This window comes from Leucoraja erinacea, chromosome 31 (genome assembly GCF_028641065.1).
Source record: "Leucoraja erinacea ecotype New England chromosome 31, Leri_hhj_1, whole genome shotgun sequence".
In the NCBI taxonomy this organism is placed as follows: domain Eukaryota; kingdom Metazoa; phylum Chordata; class Chondrichthyes; order Rajiformes; family Rajidae; genus Leucoraja; species Leucoraja erinaceus.
Genome location: NC_073407.1, coordinates 4,099,259 through 4,115,915, shown reverse-complemented (window position 1 = coordinate 4,115,915; position 16,657 = coordinate 4,099,259). Strand labels below are relative to the sequence as shown.

The 16,657-nt window shown below is 49.1% G+C and overlaps 1 protein-coding gene across 1 annotated transcript in view; it reads right to left on the bottom strand.

The window, feature by feature from the left end:
• The window catches only part of garnl3 (GTPase activating Rap/RanGAP domain like 3), a 266,990-nt gene that overhangs the window by 12,566 nt on the left and 237,767 nt on the right, over window positions 1-16,657 (bottom strand). Inside the window, exons 20-23 of the mRNA XM_055659725.1 lie at window positions 15,125-15,241; window positions 13,895-14,064; window positions 12,550-12,708; window positions 925-991 (exon numbers count right to left, since the gene is read on the bottom strand). Coding sequence (XP_055515700.1) covers window positions 925-991; window positions 12,550-12,708; window positions 13,895-14,064; window positions 15,125-15,241 — 513 coding nt within the window. The remainder of the gene's footprint in view (window positions 1-924; window positions 992-12,549; window positions 12,709-13,894; window positions 14,065-15,124; window positions 15,242-16,657) is intronic.

Below are 16,657 nucleotides of genomic sequence, written 5' to 3'. Positions count from 1 at the left end.
AGAGTCTAGGACCAGAGGACACAGCCTCAGAATAACAGGATGGGCCTTTAAGAAGGAGATGAGGAGGAATCAGAGGGTGGTGAATCTGTGGAATTCATTGCCACAGATGGCTGTGGAGGCGGTCAATGGATATTTTTAAGGTAGAGATTGATAGATTCTTGATTAGTATGGGTGTCTGGGATTCTGGGAAGAAGGCAGGAGAATGGGGTTGAGAGGTAGATCAGCCATGATTGAATGGCAGAGTAGACGATGGGCCGAATGGCCTAATTCTGCTCCTCTGCCATATAAAGATGAACTTATCAATTTAATTTATTAATTGCTGTCATATAAAGTTTGCAAAGGCAGAGGGAATGCAAAGCCAATGGAAGTGGTGAAATTATTGAAATGTTTATCGTTCCGGTCCCACTGCCCAGACAATCAAAGACTTGTCCCACCCCTGGTCATTCCTTCTTCTCCCTGCTCCCGACAGGCAGAAGGTGCAGAAGCTTGAAAGCGCGCACCACCAGACTCAGGAACAGCTTCTTCCCCTCTGTTATCGGGCTTCTGAACGGTCCTTCAATAAGCATGGGTACTGTCCGATGCACCTCTACCCCATTGCGGACATTGGCCTCAGTCTATGGTTATATGCACTACAATGCTGAGAACTATATTCTGCACTCTGTATCTCCCCCTTTGCTCTACCTATTGTACTTGAGTTTGACGTGATTGTATTTATGTATAGTGTTATCTGATCAGTTTGGCCATGCAAAAACAAAGCCTTTCATTGTACCTCAGTACACACGACAATAATAAACCAAAACATACTCATGCACTCTGCAATGACAGAAAACTGAAGAGAAGATATTCCCTTGCAACAATAAGCCAGAATATAAAAGTAATAATTTCCGATTAACGTAAGCAAGTGTGTGAAATGCTTTGACTTACAGTTATAACAGAGTAGGAGTCCAGCTTCACCATCTTCATACACATCAATAGCTGCAACAAAAGTAACCTGCAATGATAATGGGTATGAGTAGTGCATAATGTCGGCAAGAGGTATGGACAGCCTTAACTTCTAAACACGGAAGGGCGGCTTCACCATCTCCAAGGCGTTCCCTCCACAGTAATCGACAAGCAAAATACCGCAGATGCGGGGGAATCTGAAATAAAATCCTGAGAAGACTCGGTGCGGCAGTCAGCATCTGTGGCGAAAACTGTTAGCGTTTCGGCTCGAGGCCTTTCCATCGGGAAATTAGAACGGTTCAACAGCAAACACGTGTCACTGCCCTCAGATCGTAGCATTGGCTTCGAAGATAGACACAAAGTGCTGGAGGAACTCAGCCAAGTAAGGCAAGGTCTTGTCGTGAAAGGGTCTGCCCCACTTGGGCGTTATTTGCGCGTAATTTACGCGACATCATTTACGCGTCATGCGCAAATGACGCCCAAGTGGGACAGGCCCTTAACTCAGTGGGTCAGGCAGCATTCCTGGTGACAAAGGATGGGTGATGTTTTGGGTCAGGACCCTTCTGCATTGACTTCAACAGTTTCAGAAAACCACCCATTTCCATAGAACATAAGACAGTGCAGCATAGGAACAGGCCCTTCAGCCCATGACATCTGTACCGAATATTAGATGTGGACGAGTTAGTTACTAAGTTTGAAGATGACATCAAAAATTTAGTTTAACACAAGTTGAACCAATCACCTCTGTCTGAACATGATCCATATCGCTCCATTCTCTGCATATCCATGTGCCTATCTACAAGTCTCTTAAATGCCACTATCATATCTGCCTCCACCACCACCAACAGTGTATTCCAGGCCCCAAACACTTTCCGTATAAAAATGACAAACTTTGAACTTTGCCCCTCTCGCACTAAAGTTTTGCCCGTCAGACATTTCTATCCTGGGAAAATAGTTCTGACTGTCTGCCCTATCTATGACATTGTTTTATATACTTTTATCAGCACTCCACACAATTTCCAACGTTGCAGAGAAAACAATCCATGTCGGTCTAACCTTTGCTGATAGCTCGTATCCTGATTCTGGTAAAACTTCTTCTGCACCCTCTCCAAAGCCTGCACACCCTTCCTGTAATGGGGTGGGCAGAACTGTACTCGACACCCCAAATGCGGCCTAGCCAAAATGTTATAATACTGTGGCATAACGTCCTGACTCTTATACTCGGCCGATGACGGCAACTAATGAAGGCAAGCATACGATGTGCCTCATTTACCACTATCTGTGTGCATTGTTTCGGAAGTGGCGGCTCTGTGAAACGGCTGCGGCTCACCTGCAGTCTGTTTGTTTTAACTTTTTTGTGTTGTTTTTTTTGTCGTTTAGTTAAACTTTTGGTTATTAGGTTGTGTTATGTTTGGGGGGGGGGGTGAAACAGGGCTTTCTATCTCTCCCTTTGGGGGAATGCGACTTTCTTGTCGTATCCCCCTTCTCTTCCCCCGTCTGAGCTGAGGCCTAATGGCGGAGCTGGCAGCCTCCAACCTGCGACTGACCTCGAGGATCCGAAGGTAGAGCCAGCCAGGACTTACCAACGCGAGGCTGGCTGTCTTCGAGCTGCGGCGGTGTTCGGGCAGCGGCTCGACTCGGCGCTCCGGTGGGGGTGGACGGCGCGGGGCTGAGACACTCCCGTGTGGGCGGCCCGGCTCCCGGCTGGAAGTAGCTCCCGTGTGGGCGGCCCGGCTCCCAGCTGGAAGGCGCTCCCGTGTGGGCGGCCCGGTGCGGGGCTGAGACACTCCCGTGTGGGCGGCCCGGTGCGGGGCTGAGACACTCCCGTGTGGGCGGCCCGGTGCGGGGCGGAGACGGTGCTCCGGCGGCTGCGACGGCGTTTTGGCGGCAGCGGCCTGAATCCGGGGCTCGGACGCGGGCCAGTGGATTACATCGTCAGGAGCTCGCGGGTCACAGGTTGATGCCTGTTTTCCGGAGCTCCCGTGGCAACAACTGCATCCGCTGGACTGGAGGGCGGCAGCTTCGACCACCCCCGGGCCGCGGAGCTTGAACCGCGGGACTGACTTACCATCGCCCAGTGAGGTATCGCCTCAGCGCCGGGGGAGAAGAGGAGGGATTCAAGAGAAAGGATTCAATTCAGTAGCATTTTCACGCAGAGGATGGTAGTTGTATGGAACGAGCTGCTGGAGGAGGTCATTGAAAAAGACGTACAGGTTTGTAGGCTAATTGGCTTGGTAAAACTTTATATTGTTCCTGGTGTGTACAGGATAGTGTTAGTGTACGGGGATCGAAGGTCGGCACGTTGGTGGGACAAAGGGTCTATTTCCGCGCTGTATCTCTAAACTAAACTAATCTCTGGCTCATATTAAACATTTTCCCTTCATTTCTAATTTTGTTTTCAGTTCTGACTGAAAAGTACCGACCTGTAACATTAACCCTGTTTCATTCTCCACAGATGCTGTCTGACCTGTTGAGGATTTGCTGTGTTTAATTCCACTGCCACATCTTGGCAGTGAACTGGTATCCAGGATCGCGTTACCAATAGTGGCTCACGAGATCATTAACTTCAACAGTGTCAATCAACCAAAGCCAGTGACTGAGAACCGTATAGCTATACAGTGGTCACAGGTGCAGATGTTTAAACAAAGGTTACAACCCCCCCCCCCGTCCAATTCCCACATTGACCTCTCTGTCCTGGGCCTCCTCCATTGTCAGAGTGAGGCCTGGTGCAAATTGGAGGAACAGCACCTCATATTTCGCTTGGGCAGCTTACATCCAAGCAGCATGAACATTGACTTCTCTAACTTCAAGTAGCCCTTGCTTTCCCTCTCTTTCCATCCCCTCCACAGTCCCAGTTCTCCCACCAGTCGGACTGTCTCTGACTACATTTTATCACAGTTTTGTTGATACCTGCCCCCAGCTAACAATGATCTATTCTTTCCTTAAACCACATCCCCTTTGTCCTCTTTTCACACCTTGCACTTCCTTATCTATGTATCTCCCTCTCCCCTGACGGCAGTCTGAAGAAGGGTCTCGGCCCGAAACATCGCCCTTTCCTTCTCTCCAGAGATGCTGGCTGTCCCACTGAGTTCCTCCAGCATTTTGTGTCTATCATTGTTAGAATCTTTCACTCATGCTGATTAGATGTGGCATTAATGAATATTAACACATGGGCAATACATCAAATGTAGAAAATTACACAAAATGCATTCAGTATAGAAATTGGTTTTGAACAGTACAGATTTCAACTGGGCTCAAGATTCTCGACTCAAGATTAGGTTTAACAATTTCAGATAAAGATTCTGATATTGCCACTTCAATTTTTTTCCTTTAGAGAAACTTTAGAGAAACAGGCACTTTGGCCCATCGAGTCCATGCTGACCAGTGACCCCTGTACATGAACACAGACTCGGGCCAATTTACAATTTTGGTTTTACTGAAGCCAATCAACCTACAAACCCGTGTGCAGGAGGGAACTGCAGATGCTGGTCTGCACCAAAGTGAGGCACAAAACGCTGGAGTAACTCAGCGGGTCAGACAGCATCTCTGGAGCAAAAGGAATAGGTGAAGTTTTGGGTCGAAACCCTTCTTTACACAGACTTACAAACTTGTACGCCTTTGGAGTGTGGGAGGAAACCGGAGCGCCCAGAGAAGATGCGCGTGGCCACAGGGAGAACGTACAAACTCTGTACAGACAGCACCCGTAGTCAGGATCGAACCTGGGTCTCTGGTGCTGTAAGGCAGCAACTCTACCTCTGTGCCACTGTGCCGCCCTCAAAGTTTTGTTTAATTATAACCATATAACAATTACAGCACGGAAACAGGCCATCTCGGCCCTACAAGTCCGTGCCGAACAATTTATTTATTTATTTAAAAAAAAAAATTCCCTTAGTCCCACCTGCCTGCACTCATACCATAACCCTCCATTCCCTTCTCATCCATATGCCTATCCAATTTATTTTAAAATGATACCAATGAACCTGCCTCCACCACTTCCACTGGAAGCTCATTCCACACCGCCACCACTCTCTGAGTAAAGAAGTCCCCCCTCATGTTACCCCTAAACTTCTGCCCCTTAATTCTGAAGTCATGTCCTCTTGTTTGAATCTTCCCTATTCTCAAAGGGAAAAGCTTGTCCACATCAACTCTGTCTATCCCTCTCATCATTTTAAAGACCTCTATCAAGTCCCCCCCTTAACCTTCTGCGCTCCAGAGAATAAAGACCTAACTTATTCAACCATGCAACTTATTCAATTATGCATCACCTTCTATGCTCACGTATCTTCACCTCTTTATTCAGTACCCCTTACTCAACCTCTACCACCTTCAGATTCTTCCTCCCCACTGCCTGTTACTCTGCATCTAAAAAAAACTTTATCGTGATTTTTTCCCCCCTCCAGTCCTGATAAAAGGTTGTTAGCCTGAAAGGTTATCTCCTTCCTCAGACACCGCAGGCTTGCTGAGCATTTATCAGTTCCACTATAATTAAATGCATTAAATTAAATTTGAGGAATCATTAGAATGCCTGCAAACTGCGTCATCTGATGCCAATGACGGACACAAAATGCTGGAGTAACTCAGCGGGTCCGGCAGCATTTCTGGAGAGAAGGAATAGGTGACGTTTCGGGTCGGGACCCTTCTTCAGACTGGTTTTATGACCAAGCATCTGCAGTTCCTTGTAACCAGTATATCTGATCCCTTCACCAGTTTTGAGAACAGCTTCTTCACCACTGTTGTGAGTCCCTGATGCAGCGGGTAGAACCACTACCTCACAGCGCCAGAGACCCGGGTTCGATCCTGACCTCGGCTGCTGTCTGTTGCAAGTCTGCATGCTCCCTCTATGACTGTGAGGGTTTCCTCCTGTACCACTAAGAAGTGCGGGTTTTGTAGGTTAACTGGCCCTCAGTAAATCGCCCCGAGTGTGTAAGGAGTGGATGAGAAAGTGGAACAACATAGAACTCGTGTGATGGTCGGTGTGGACTTGAGCCAACGGGCTGTTTCCCTGCTGTATCTCCAAACACTTGAAGGGACCTCTCATGAGTTAAGGGTGAATTTCTGATCTTCCAATCTACCTTCTTGCACCACTTGCACTATTTTGTTCCTGCACTTTCCCTGTGGCTTCGACACAACATTCTGTCCTCTGTTCATGTTCTCTTTTGCACGACCTGCTGTACTTGTGGACGGTGTGATTGACCTCATCTTCACTGTACGTAGCATCAGCAACAATAATAAGCCAAGCCTGGCACACAATCAACAAGACAAACAGAAAGATGAAACACATCAGGTAGGCGGCGCGACTCTGGTCAGCAGCGGCCTCTGCAGCCTGTCCGCGTTTTTATTATTTTTTGTCTGTGTTTTTATGTAGTTTTTGTTATTTTATGTTGGGGGGTGTGTGGGGGGGGGGTGGGGGGGAAAACTTTTGAATCTCTCCCTGCACTGGAGACCCGACCTTTTCTCGTCGGGTCTCAGTTGTCGTTGGGGCCGCAACGAGGAGCGGCCTCCAACAGGAAGAAGCCGGGGACTCTGGTGCTACGACTCACCGTCGCCGTCGCGGAGCTGGCCGAGTCCAGAGCGGGTGGAGCAGTGGCGGAGCGCTGCTGCTGCTGCCGCTGCCGCTGCTGCTGCTGATGCGGAGGCTGCTACTGCGGGTCTGCGGACGGCGGCACCGGGAGCCCGCGGATCCCTGGAGGGAGACCGCTTTTCGGGGCTCCTGCAACGGCGACTTCTCCCGCCCGAGTTGTGGGGTCGAAGAGCTCCTAACACCACTGCCCCGCGCGGCTTGGAATGGCCGCGGGACTCTGCGAGCCCACACCGGGGGCTTTAACACCAAGACCCGGTGTGCGACCTCGCACCACCCGGCGTGGCTTTAATGGCCGCGGGACAATCGCCATCGCCAGCCAGGGGCTTTGACTTTGACTATGACATCGGGGGGGGGGGGAGAGTGCAGTGGAGAAATACGTTTTTTTGGCCTTCCATCACAGCTATGTGATGGATGTTTATGTAAAATGTAATTATGTTGTGTCTGGGGTCTATTTGTGTGTAATGTATGGCTGCAGAAACGGCATTTCATTTGGACCTCCAGGGGTCCAAATGACAATTAAATAGACTATTGACTATTGACTATTGACTATTGCAGTGCACGATGGGTGCAGCTTGAGCAGATGCTGCCTCATCGGGTCAGGGTTCAATACCAACCTCTGGTGCCAACTATTAGTGTGTATGTTCTCACTGTAACCATGCGGGTTTTCTCCCACATCCCGAAGATTGTGGAGGTAGGATAATTGCCATCTGTAAAGGGCTCCTCCAGAGGTGGAATCTAGGGGAAGTTGACACACAAACAAACCTCCCTTCCATTGACTCCATCTACACTTCAAGCTGCCTCGGCAAGGCCACCAGCATAATCAAGGACCACTCTCACCCCTCTTCTCCCCTCTCCCTTCAGGCAAGAGGTACAAAAGTTTGAAAACACACACCTCCAGGTTCAGGGCACCATTTATTCCCAGCTGTTATCAGGCAACTGAACCATCCTCTCACCAATTAGACAGTTCTCCTGACCTCCCATCTACCTCAAAGGAGACCCTGGGACTATCTTTAATTGGACTTTACTGGACTTTACCTTGCACTAAATGTAATACCTTTTATCCTGTATCTGTACACTGTGGGTGGCTTGATTGTAATCACGTATAGTCTTTCCGCTGACTGGACAGCATGCAACAGGAAAGCTTCTCACGGCATAATAATAAACTAATACTCTAAACTTGATGGGAATGTGAGCAACAGATGGTGCAGAGAAAGTAACAGGGGAGTGGGAGCCCAGCATAGACTGGATGGGCCGAATGGCTTCCTATGTGTTGATGGAAAGACAGCAGACTCCCAGTAGCCAGGACAGTCACAAGATCTGGTATCACTGTGATGGCTGAAAATCCCCAGCGGTCTGCCTATGAAACCTATTTGGGATTGTGGTTCGCCACTTAGAGTTCTAGCTCCAGTCAGGGCAGTTGGTTAAACGGGTTAATGGAGGAGCACAGTGGCACTGGGTGATGCAGCGGTAGAGTTGATGCCTCACAGCACCGGACACCGAGGTTTGCAGCGTAGGTTCACAAAGTTAATTCCCGGGATGGCGGGACTGTCATTTGCTGAGAGAATGGAGCAGCTATTGAAACATATAAGATTATTAAGGGTTTGGACACGCCAGAGGCAGGAAACATGTTGCCGATATTGGGGGAGTCCAGAACCAGGGGCCACAGTTTAAGAATAAGGGGCAAGCCATTTAGAACGGAGACGAGATAACACTTTTTCTCACAGTGAGTGGTGAGTCTGTGGAATTCTCTGCCTCAGAGGGCGGTGGAGGCTGGTTCTCCGGATACTTTCAAGAGCGAGCTGGATAGGGCTCTTAAAGATAGCGGAGTCAGGGGAGATGAGGAGAAGGCAGGAATGGGGTACTGATTGGGGATGATCAGCCATGATCACATTGAATGGCAGTGCTGGCTTGAAGGGCCGAATGGCCTACTCCAGTACCTGTTGTCTATTGTTTGATCCTGACTACGGGTGCTGTCTGTCTGGAGTTTGTACACTCTCCCCATGACCAGCGTGGGTTTTCTCCGGGTGCTCCAGTTTCCTCCCACACTCCAATTTACAGATGCTAATTAACCTACAATCCTGCAACTAAACTAAAAGGATGTGTGGTGGGAGCAGATACGATTGTGCCATTTGTAGGGAATGGAGGGATATGGATTCTGTGCTGTGCAGGCAGATAAGAGTTGGTCTTGGCATCATGTTTGGCACAGAGATGGTGGGCCGAAGGGCCTGTTCTTGTGCTGTACTGTTCGATGTTCAAAAAGTTAATGGGTTAAACCATCGCTGGCTGCTGAACATGTCACATAGTGCTGTACATAAATACAATCGAGTCCAACTCAAGTACAATAGGTAGAGCAAAGGGGAAGATACAGAGTGTAGAATATAGTTCTCAGCATTGTAGCACCAGTTCCATAGACAAAGTCCAATGGGGTAGAGGTGAATCGGACAGTACCCGAGCTCATGAAAGGACCATTCAGAAGGCTGATAACAGAGGGGAAGCAGCTGTTCCTGAGTCGGGTGGTGCGCGCTTTCAAGCTTCTGTATCTTCTGCCGGACGGGAGTCGGGAGAAGGAATGACCGGGGATTATTTTGGCTGCTTTTCCAAGGCAGCGTGAAGTGTAGATGGAGTCTACACTTGGGGCTAGTGGAATCAATGGGATATGGGGAGAAGGCAGGCACGGGTTATTGATTGGGGACGATCAGCCATGATCACAATGAATGGCCGTTCTGGCTCGAAGGGCCGAATAGCCTCCTCCTGCATCTATTTTCTATATTTCTACAAGTCGATGGTGGGGAGTCTGGTCTGTGTGTCGGACTGGGATACATCCACAACTCTGTGCAATTTCTTCTGGTCTTGGGCAGTGCTGTTCCCAAACCAAGCTGTGATGTGACCCGACAGTGTGCTTTCAATGGTGCATAGCTGAGGGACACTTTGGTTGCTGTGGATAAGGATTCTGTTGCCTGGAGTTAGAACTTTAGATAACAAATTTGATATTACAGTTTGAGAAATACAAATGTAGCATTTAAGAGACGTTTAGATAGGCACATGGCTATACAGAGAATGGAGGGATATGGATGGTGTGGAGGCAGAGATTTGTTTAATCTTGCACCATGTTCGGAGCAGACATTAGACTTGAGACAAATGACTGGATGTGGAATTGCACATGGATAGGCAGGGAATCTTTAGTTTAGTTTAGAGATACAGTGCCCTTCGGCCCACCGAGTCCATGCTGACCAGCGATTACCCTGCACACTAACACTATCCTACACACACTAGGGACAATTTACAATTTTGCCAAAGCTAATTAACCTACAAAACTGCACGTCTTTGGAGTGTGGGAGGAAACCGGAGTCCCAGAGAAAACCCACGCTGTCACGGGGAGAACGTACACACTCCGTACAGACAGCACCCGTAGTCGGGATCGAACCAGGGTCTCCAACGCTGTAAGGCAAGCGACTCTACCACTGCGCCACCGCGCCGACCCTAATTGTGGGCTGAAGGGCCTGTTCTTGTGTTGTACTGTTCTAGGTTCAAAATAAAAAATTGAAATTGCTCAGGAAAATACAAATTCCGAGGGCCTTTCTAAGGGATGGCAATGTCTAAATGGTTAGATTTTAGCACTTAAAATACCTATGATGGAGGTAGTAATGTCGTAAATCACTGCGTTATGAGGTTATGAGGAGAACGTGTAAAGAATTCTTCGGGGAAGGCAGGAGACATTTGGCGCTTTGGTTGATGAATAGCTGGTGCTGCGCAACTCTCCACGGATCCATTGGAATGAGGCAGCACAGATAAATGAGTTGCATTCACCTGTACCAGGGTGGTGACCACAGGCTGAGGCTCGCACCCTGGTGTGCAGTAGATACAGTAATCCACCCAGAACATCCGGGGTCTGAGAGATCACCTGTAGATGGTGCTCACCACCTCTACCACAGCCCACGCTACTAACCACGGGTGACGCAGCAGTAGAGTTGCTGCCTTACAGCGCCAGAGACTCGGGTTCGATCCCAACTACGGGTGCTGTCTGTACGGAGTTTGTACGTTCTCCCCGTGACCTGCGTGGGTTTTCTCCGAGTTCCTCATTTTCCTCCCGCACTTCAAAGACGTACAGGTTTGCAGGTTAATTGGCTTGATGCAAGTGTAAATCGTCCCTAGTGCATGTGGGGTAATAGAAACATAGACATAGAAACATAGAAAATAGGTGCAGGAGTAGGCCATTCGGCCCTTCGAGCCTGCACTGCCATTCAATATGATCATGGCTGATCATCCAACTCAGTATCTTGTACCTGCCTTCTCTCCATACCCCTTGATCCCTTTAGCCCCAAGGGCCACATCTAACTCCCTCTTAAATATAGCCAATGAACTGGCCTCAACTACTTTCTGTGGCAGCGAATTCCACAGCAAGCAGCCCCCCACCAGGGCTAGGGCCCCCCCTTCATTCTCGACGGCTCCCCGCCAGGTAGCTTCCCAACGGCCCACCTCTCAAATGGCCCTCATTGCTTTCCTCGCTCAGAGACCTAGGAGTTGCATCTCAGAGGAACGTTCAGAATTTGGGCTGGTGTCGGAATCAAACCTGGGCCACTGGAGCTGTAGGGCTACGTATAAGAAAACGTATAAGATTGTTAAGGGCTTGGACACGCTAGAGGCAGGAAACATGTTCCCGATGTTGGAGGAGTCCAGAACCAGGGGTCACAGTTTAAGGATCAGGTGTGAGCCATTTAGAACAGAGATGAGGAAACACATTTTCTCACAGAGAGTGGTGAGTCTGTGGAATTCTCTGCCTCAGAGGGCATTGGAGGCGGGTTTTCTGGATGCTTTCAAGAGAGAGCTAGATAGGGCTCTTAGAAATAGCGGAGTCCGGGGATATGGGGAGAAGGCAGGAACGGGGTACTGATTGGGGATGATCAGCCATGATCACATTGAATGCATAAAAATTGTCCCTAGTGGGTGTTTACATTAGTGTTAATTTCACCTTCCATCACAGTGAGGAATGTGGAGGAGTCACTGTGGTGGATGTTCATGTTAAAATGTATTTTGTGTGTTCCGTTGCTATTTATTGGAATGAATCAATGGCAAATGAAATTCCTCGTATGTTGCTAAACGTACTTGGCTAATAAAGTATGATTATGATGATTATGATGATGATTAAGATCAAGGGACATAGAGATTGTGCAGGAGTGCGGTGCTGAAGTCAAAGATCTGCGAATGGCAGAACAGGCACCTCATCACTTCTACCATCAGTTCCTCAGCCCAATAACTCAGTTGTTTCAGTTTAGTTTAGAGATACATCACGGAAACAGGGCCTTCATCCCACCGAGTCCACACCGATCCCCGCACGCTAACACTATCCTACACACACACACACTAGGGTATAATTTACATTAGTATCAAGCCATTTAACCTACAAACCTGTACGTCTTTGGAGTGTGAGAGGAAAGCGGAGCTTCCCGGAGAAAACCTACGCAGGTCACGGGGAGAATGTACAAACTACGCACAGACAGCACCCGTGGTCAGGATGGAACCCGGGTCTCTGGCGCTGTAAGGCAGCAACTCTACTGCTGCGCCACCATGCTGTCCGCGCCACTCTGTATTTTTAATATCTCTTCACAATTGAACTCTTGAACCACTGTTTCATCTTGTGTTAGGTCCAGACAGGTATTTTATCTCTGTCTGCTTCATTGTCACCTTCCCCTGGCGAACAGCGATCTATTCTACATTTTCCTTGAACTTAGTCCCCTTTGATGTCTCATTTTCACACCTCACCCTTCCATATCTCGGTAGGGTCTCCCTCTCTCCTGACATCAGCCCGAAGAAGGGCCATGACCCGAAACGTCCCCCATTCCTTCCCTCCAGAGACGCTGCCTGTCCCGTTGAGTTGCTACAGCATTTTGTGTCTATCTTCTTCAGATATTTTTCCCGCCGGCCCCGGCGTTGAGACGGCCGAGCACTGATCGTTACCCGGTGGTGGCCGCGGGGTCCTGGCGCTCTGCCCTGGGCCCCCCGTATCCCACGGGCCGCGGGGGGCTCACCTTGCTGGCGTCCACGTGGTGCAGGCGGTAGGTCTCTCCCGTGCTCTCGTTCACCAGGTCGAACTGGTGGCGGTACGCCACGCAGATCAGGTTGTCGTTGTCCCCGGTGGGGCCGTCCACCAGCGTCATCACCGCAGCCGGATCGCACAGGCAGATCTCCTGCGGAGAGAACCAGGGCCACACGCTGACTACCAGGGATGGGCGGAGAGGGGGAAAGGGGAAAGAACCACCACCCCAGTCTCTAACCCTCCCCCAGTATGAGGACAAAGAGGGGCGGCTAAAGAACTTGGGGTGGAAACCAGATTAACGGCGGCACGTTCGTGGATCGTCCTAATGTGGGGACAGGGAACCGCAGACAAAGACCAAAAGCAGAGACATGGAATGCAGCGATGATGTCACCCTAGTTTCAGGAGATCCATTGATGATGTCATAGTGTGCGCCCATCATTGTGACAGAATATTAGATCCACTGACAACTTCGTTAGACTTAGTTTAGTTTGGAGATCATAAGATCATAAGTGATAGGAGCAACATTTGGCCCATCAAGTCTACACCGCCATTCAATCATGGCTGATCGCACTTTCCCTCTCAACCCCATTCTTCTGCCTTCTCCCCATAACCCCCTGACACCCGTACTAATCAAGAATCTATCTGTCTCTGCCTTAAAAATATCCATTGAGTCCATTCATAAGGCCATTCAGCCCATCGACCCTGGACTGACTTCTAGAACATCAACCCATCAGTCTAATTTTCCCTTAGCTCTGCAAATTGTTCTTAGTTTAGAGTTGAATGTAGAGATACAGTGTGGAAACAGGCTCTTTGTGTCCATAGGGTCATAGAGTGACACAGCATATAAACAGGCCCATCGGCCCAACTTGCCCATAACAGCCAACATATCCCAGCTACACTGAGCCCACCTGCCCGCATTTGGTCCATAACCCTCCAAACCTGCCCTATCCATGCACCTGTCTGACTACTTCTTAAACGTTGGGATAGTCCCTGCCTCAACTACCTCCTCTGGCAGCTCGTTCCAGACACCCACCACCCTTTGTGTGAAAAAATTACCCCTCGGATTCCTATTAAATCTTTTCCCCTTCACCATGAACCTATGTCCTCTGGTCCTCTATTCCCCTACTCTGGGCAAGAGACTGTGCGTCTACCCGATCTATTCCTCTATAAGATCACCCCCTCATCCTCCTGCGCTCCAGGGAATAGAGTCCCAGCCTGTTCAACCTTTGCCTCGAGCTCACACCCTCTGGTCCAGGCAACTGCCTTTGGTGTCAACCAGCATCTGCAATTCCTTGTGCCACCCCCTTGCACCACCCGTGCTCGAGGTCAGAGCTTACCCTGATGTACTGGAAGTCTTCAACGGGTGAGTCTGTGGGTGGCGGCAGGATGGGGAAGCTGTCGGACCTGTTGATGGTTTTCCTGGTGATGAGCAGCAGCTTGTTGCGGATGGCCACCACGATGCGGAGCTCGTTGCCGTGGTGCGTGTTGATGGCGTACAAGTGGCAGCCTGCAGGGGGCAGCACACCACACCACACGTCAAGTTACCAGGCAACTGAACCACAAGGTCATAAGTGGTACGAGGAGAATTAGGCCATTCGGCCCATCAAGTCTACTCCGCCAATCTATCTCTCCCTCCCAACCCCATTCTCCTGCCTTCACCCCATAACCTCTGACACCGTTACTAATAGCCCTGTCCCACGATACGAGTTCATTCCAAGAATTCTCCCGAGTTTTAAAAAAATCAAACTCGTGGTAACGTATGCACGGAGAATGAACGTAGCGGGTACGTCGGAGCTCGGGGACTTCTCTTAGCGGCTCGTAATGCTAACTGCAGGTACTCGGGAAGACTCGCTAATGGCAGGTAAGCACGGGAAGACTCGTGAAGATTTTTCAACACGTTGAAAAATGTCCACGAGAGCCTCAAGTACCGACGAGCGGCCATTACCGTAAATCTCCGAGTTCGAATCAGGGCAAACTCGGGAGAACTCTTGGAATGAACTCGTACCGTGAGACAGGGCTTTTATCATTCTTCCAACAACTAGAGAACAGTCCTGAGCTACTGTCCACCTTACTGGACACCCTCGGATTCTCTTAGATCAGACTTCACTAGACTTTATCTTGCGCTAAACATTATTCCCATCATCATGTATCAGTACACTGTGGATGCCTCAATTGTAATCATGTATTGTCTTTTCGCTGACTGGTGAGCTCGCAACAAAAGCTTTTCACTGTACCTCGGTACATGTGACAATAAACTAAACTCATTCCCAAACTTGAAAACTTCTGTGGGGAGGATTTCAAGTACGCTCTCATAATTATGTTCAGATTCACCACCAGAGAATGTCCTTTGGTTCTCATCATATCTCCTTTAAACTTTGTCTTTTGCATCTTTAAGCTATGCCCACTAGCCTTTGGCATTATAGAACATAGAACAAAGATCATTTGGTACTGGGAGACGCACATCTACTCTGCGTGAGATTAAATCCTTCTCCACCTCCCCCCGCTGCTACAAGCCTGGTCTTCTTGAGGAACGTGACGTGCGAACGCTGATACAACAGACACATTACCTTTTGTTTTCTCGAGCCTGTTGTCCTTGCAATCGGATTTACTCTTCACCATCTGCCTCTCCTCCAGAGCCTTCTTGATGGAGCTCAGCCTGAAGACAAACAGCCGTGCATCCTTCCCTGTTGGAAGAAGGCCAAGCATTTGCACGGGTTGGCTGTGATAGCTGCCCACAGTCTCACCTGCAGAACTAAGGTGCCAGGTAGAAGACTCATAGAGTCATGCAGCACAGAAACAGGCCTTCGGCCCAATTTGCCCCTGCCGAGCATGATGCCCCATCTACACATGGAGCCAAAGAGTTGGACTCTATACAGACAAGCAAACCTTTTTTTGTGTTTTTTGAAGATGTGGACAAAAAGGTCAATGAGGGCAGAACTATAGATGTTGTGTACATGGACTTCAGCAAAGCATTTGACAAGGTTCCACATGTTAGGCTGCACTGGAAGGTTAGATCGCATGGGATCCAAGGATAGCTGAATGGATAGCAAATTGGCTCCATGGAAGGAAGCAGAGGGTGATGGTGGAAGGTTGCTTCTCGGACTGGAGGCCTGTGACTAGTGGTGTCCCTCAGGGTTCGGTGCTGGGCCCGTTACTGTTTGGCATCTACATCAATGATTTGGATGAGAACATACAGGGCAAGATTAGCAAGTTTGCTGATGATATAAAAGTCGGCTGTACTGCAGATAGTGAGGATGGTTGTCAAGAATTGCAGCAGGATCTGGATCGATTGGCCAGGTGGGCTGAGGAATGGTTTGATGGAATTTAATACAGAGAAGTGTGAGGTGTTGCATTTTGGCAAGTCTAACATGGGCAGGACTTACACAGTGAATGGTCAGGCTCTGGGGAGAGTTGTCGAGCAGAGGGATCGAGGAGTCCAGGTACATGCTACCTTGAAGGTGTCATCACAGGTAGATGTTGTGGTCAAAAAGGCTTTTGGCACATTGGTCTTCATCATTCACAGTATTGAGTATAGAAGTTAGAAGTCTGAAGAAGGGTCTCGGCCCAAAACGCCACCCAAAGATACCGCCTGTCCCGCAGAGTTACTCCAGCATTTTGTATCTATCTTTGGTTTAAACCAGCATCTGCAGTTCCTTCCTGCACATAGAAGTCGGGAGGTCGTCTTGCAGTTGTATAAGACGTTGGTGAGGCCGCATTTAGAGATTTGTGTTCAGTTCTGGGCACCATGTTATAGGAAAGGTACTGTCAAGTTGGAAAGGGTGCAGAGATGATTCATGAGGATGTTGCCAGGACTCGAGGGTCTGAGCTATAGGGAGAGGTCGAACAGGCTGGGTCTCTATTCTCCGCGAGCGCAGGAGGATGAGGGGTGATCGCAGAGAGGTGTATAAAATCATGAGAGGAATAGATTGGATGGATGCACAGTCTCTTGTCTGGTGTGGGGGAATCAAGAACCAGAGGGCATAGGAAGGTGGGAAGATATTATTGGAATCTGAGGGGTAAGTTTACACAAAGGGGGGTAGGCATATGGAATAAGCAACTGGAGAATGTAGTTGAGGCAGGTACTTTCGCAACGTTTAAGG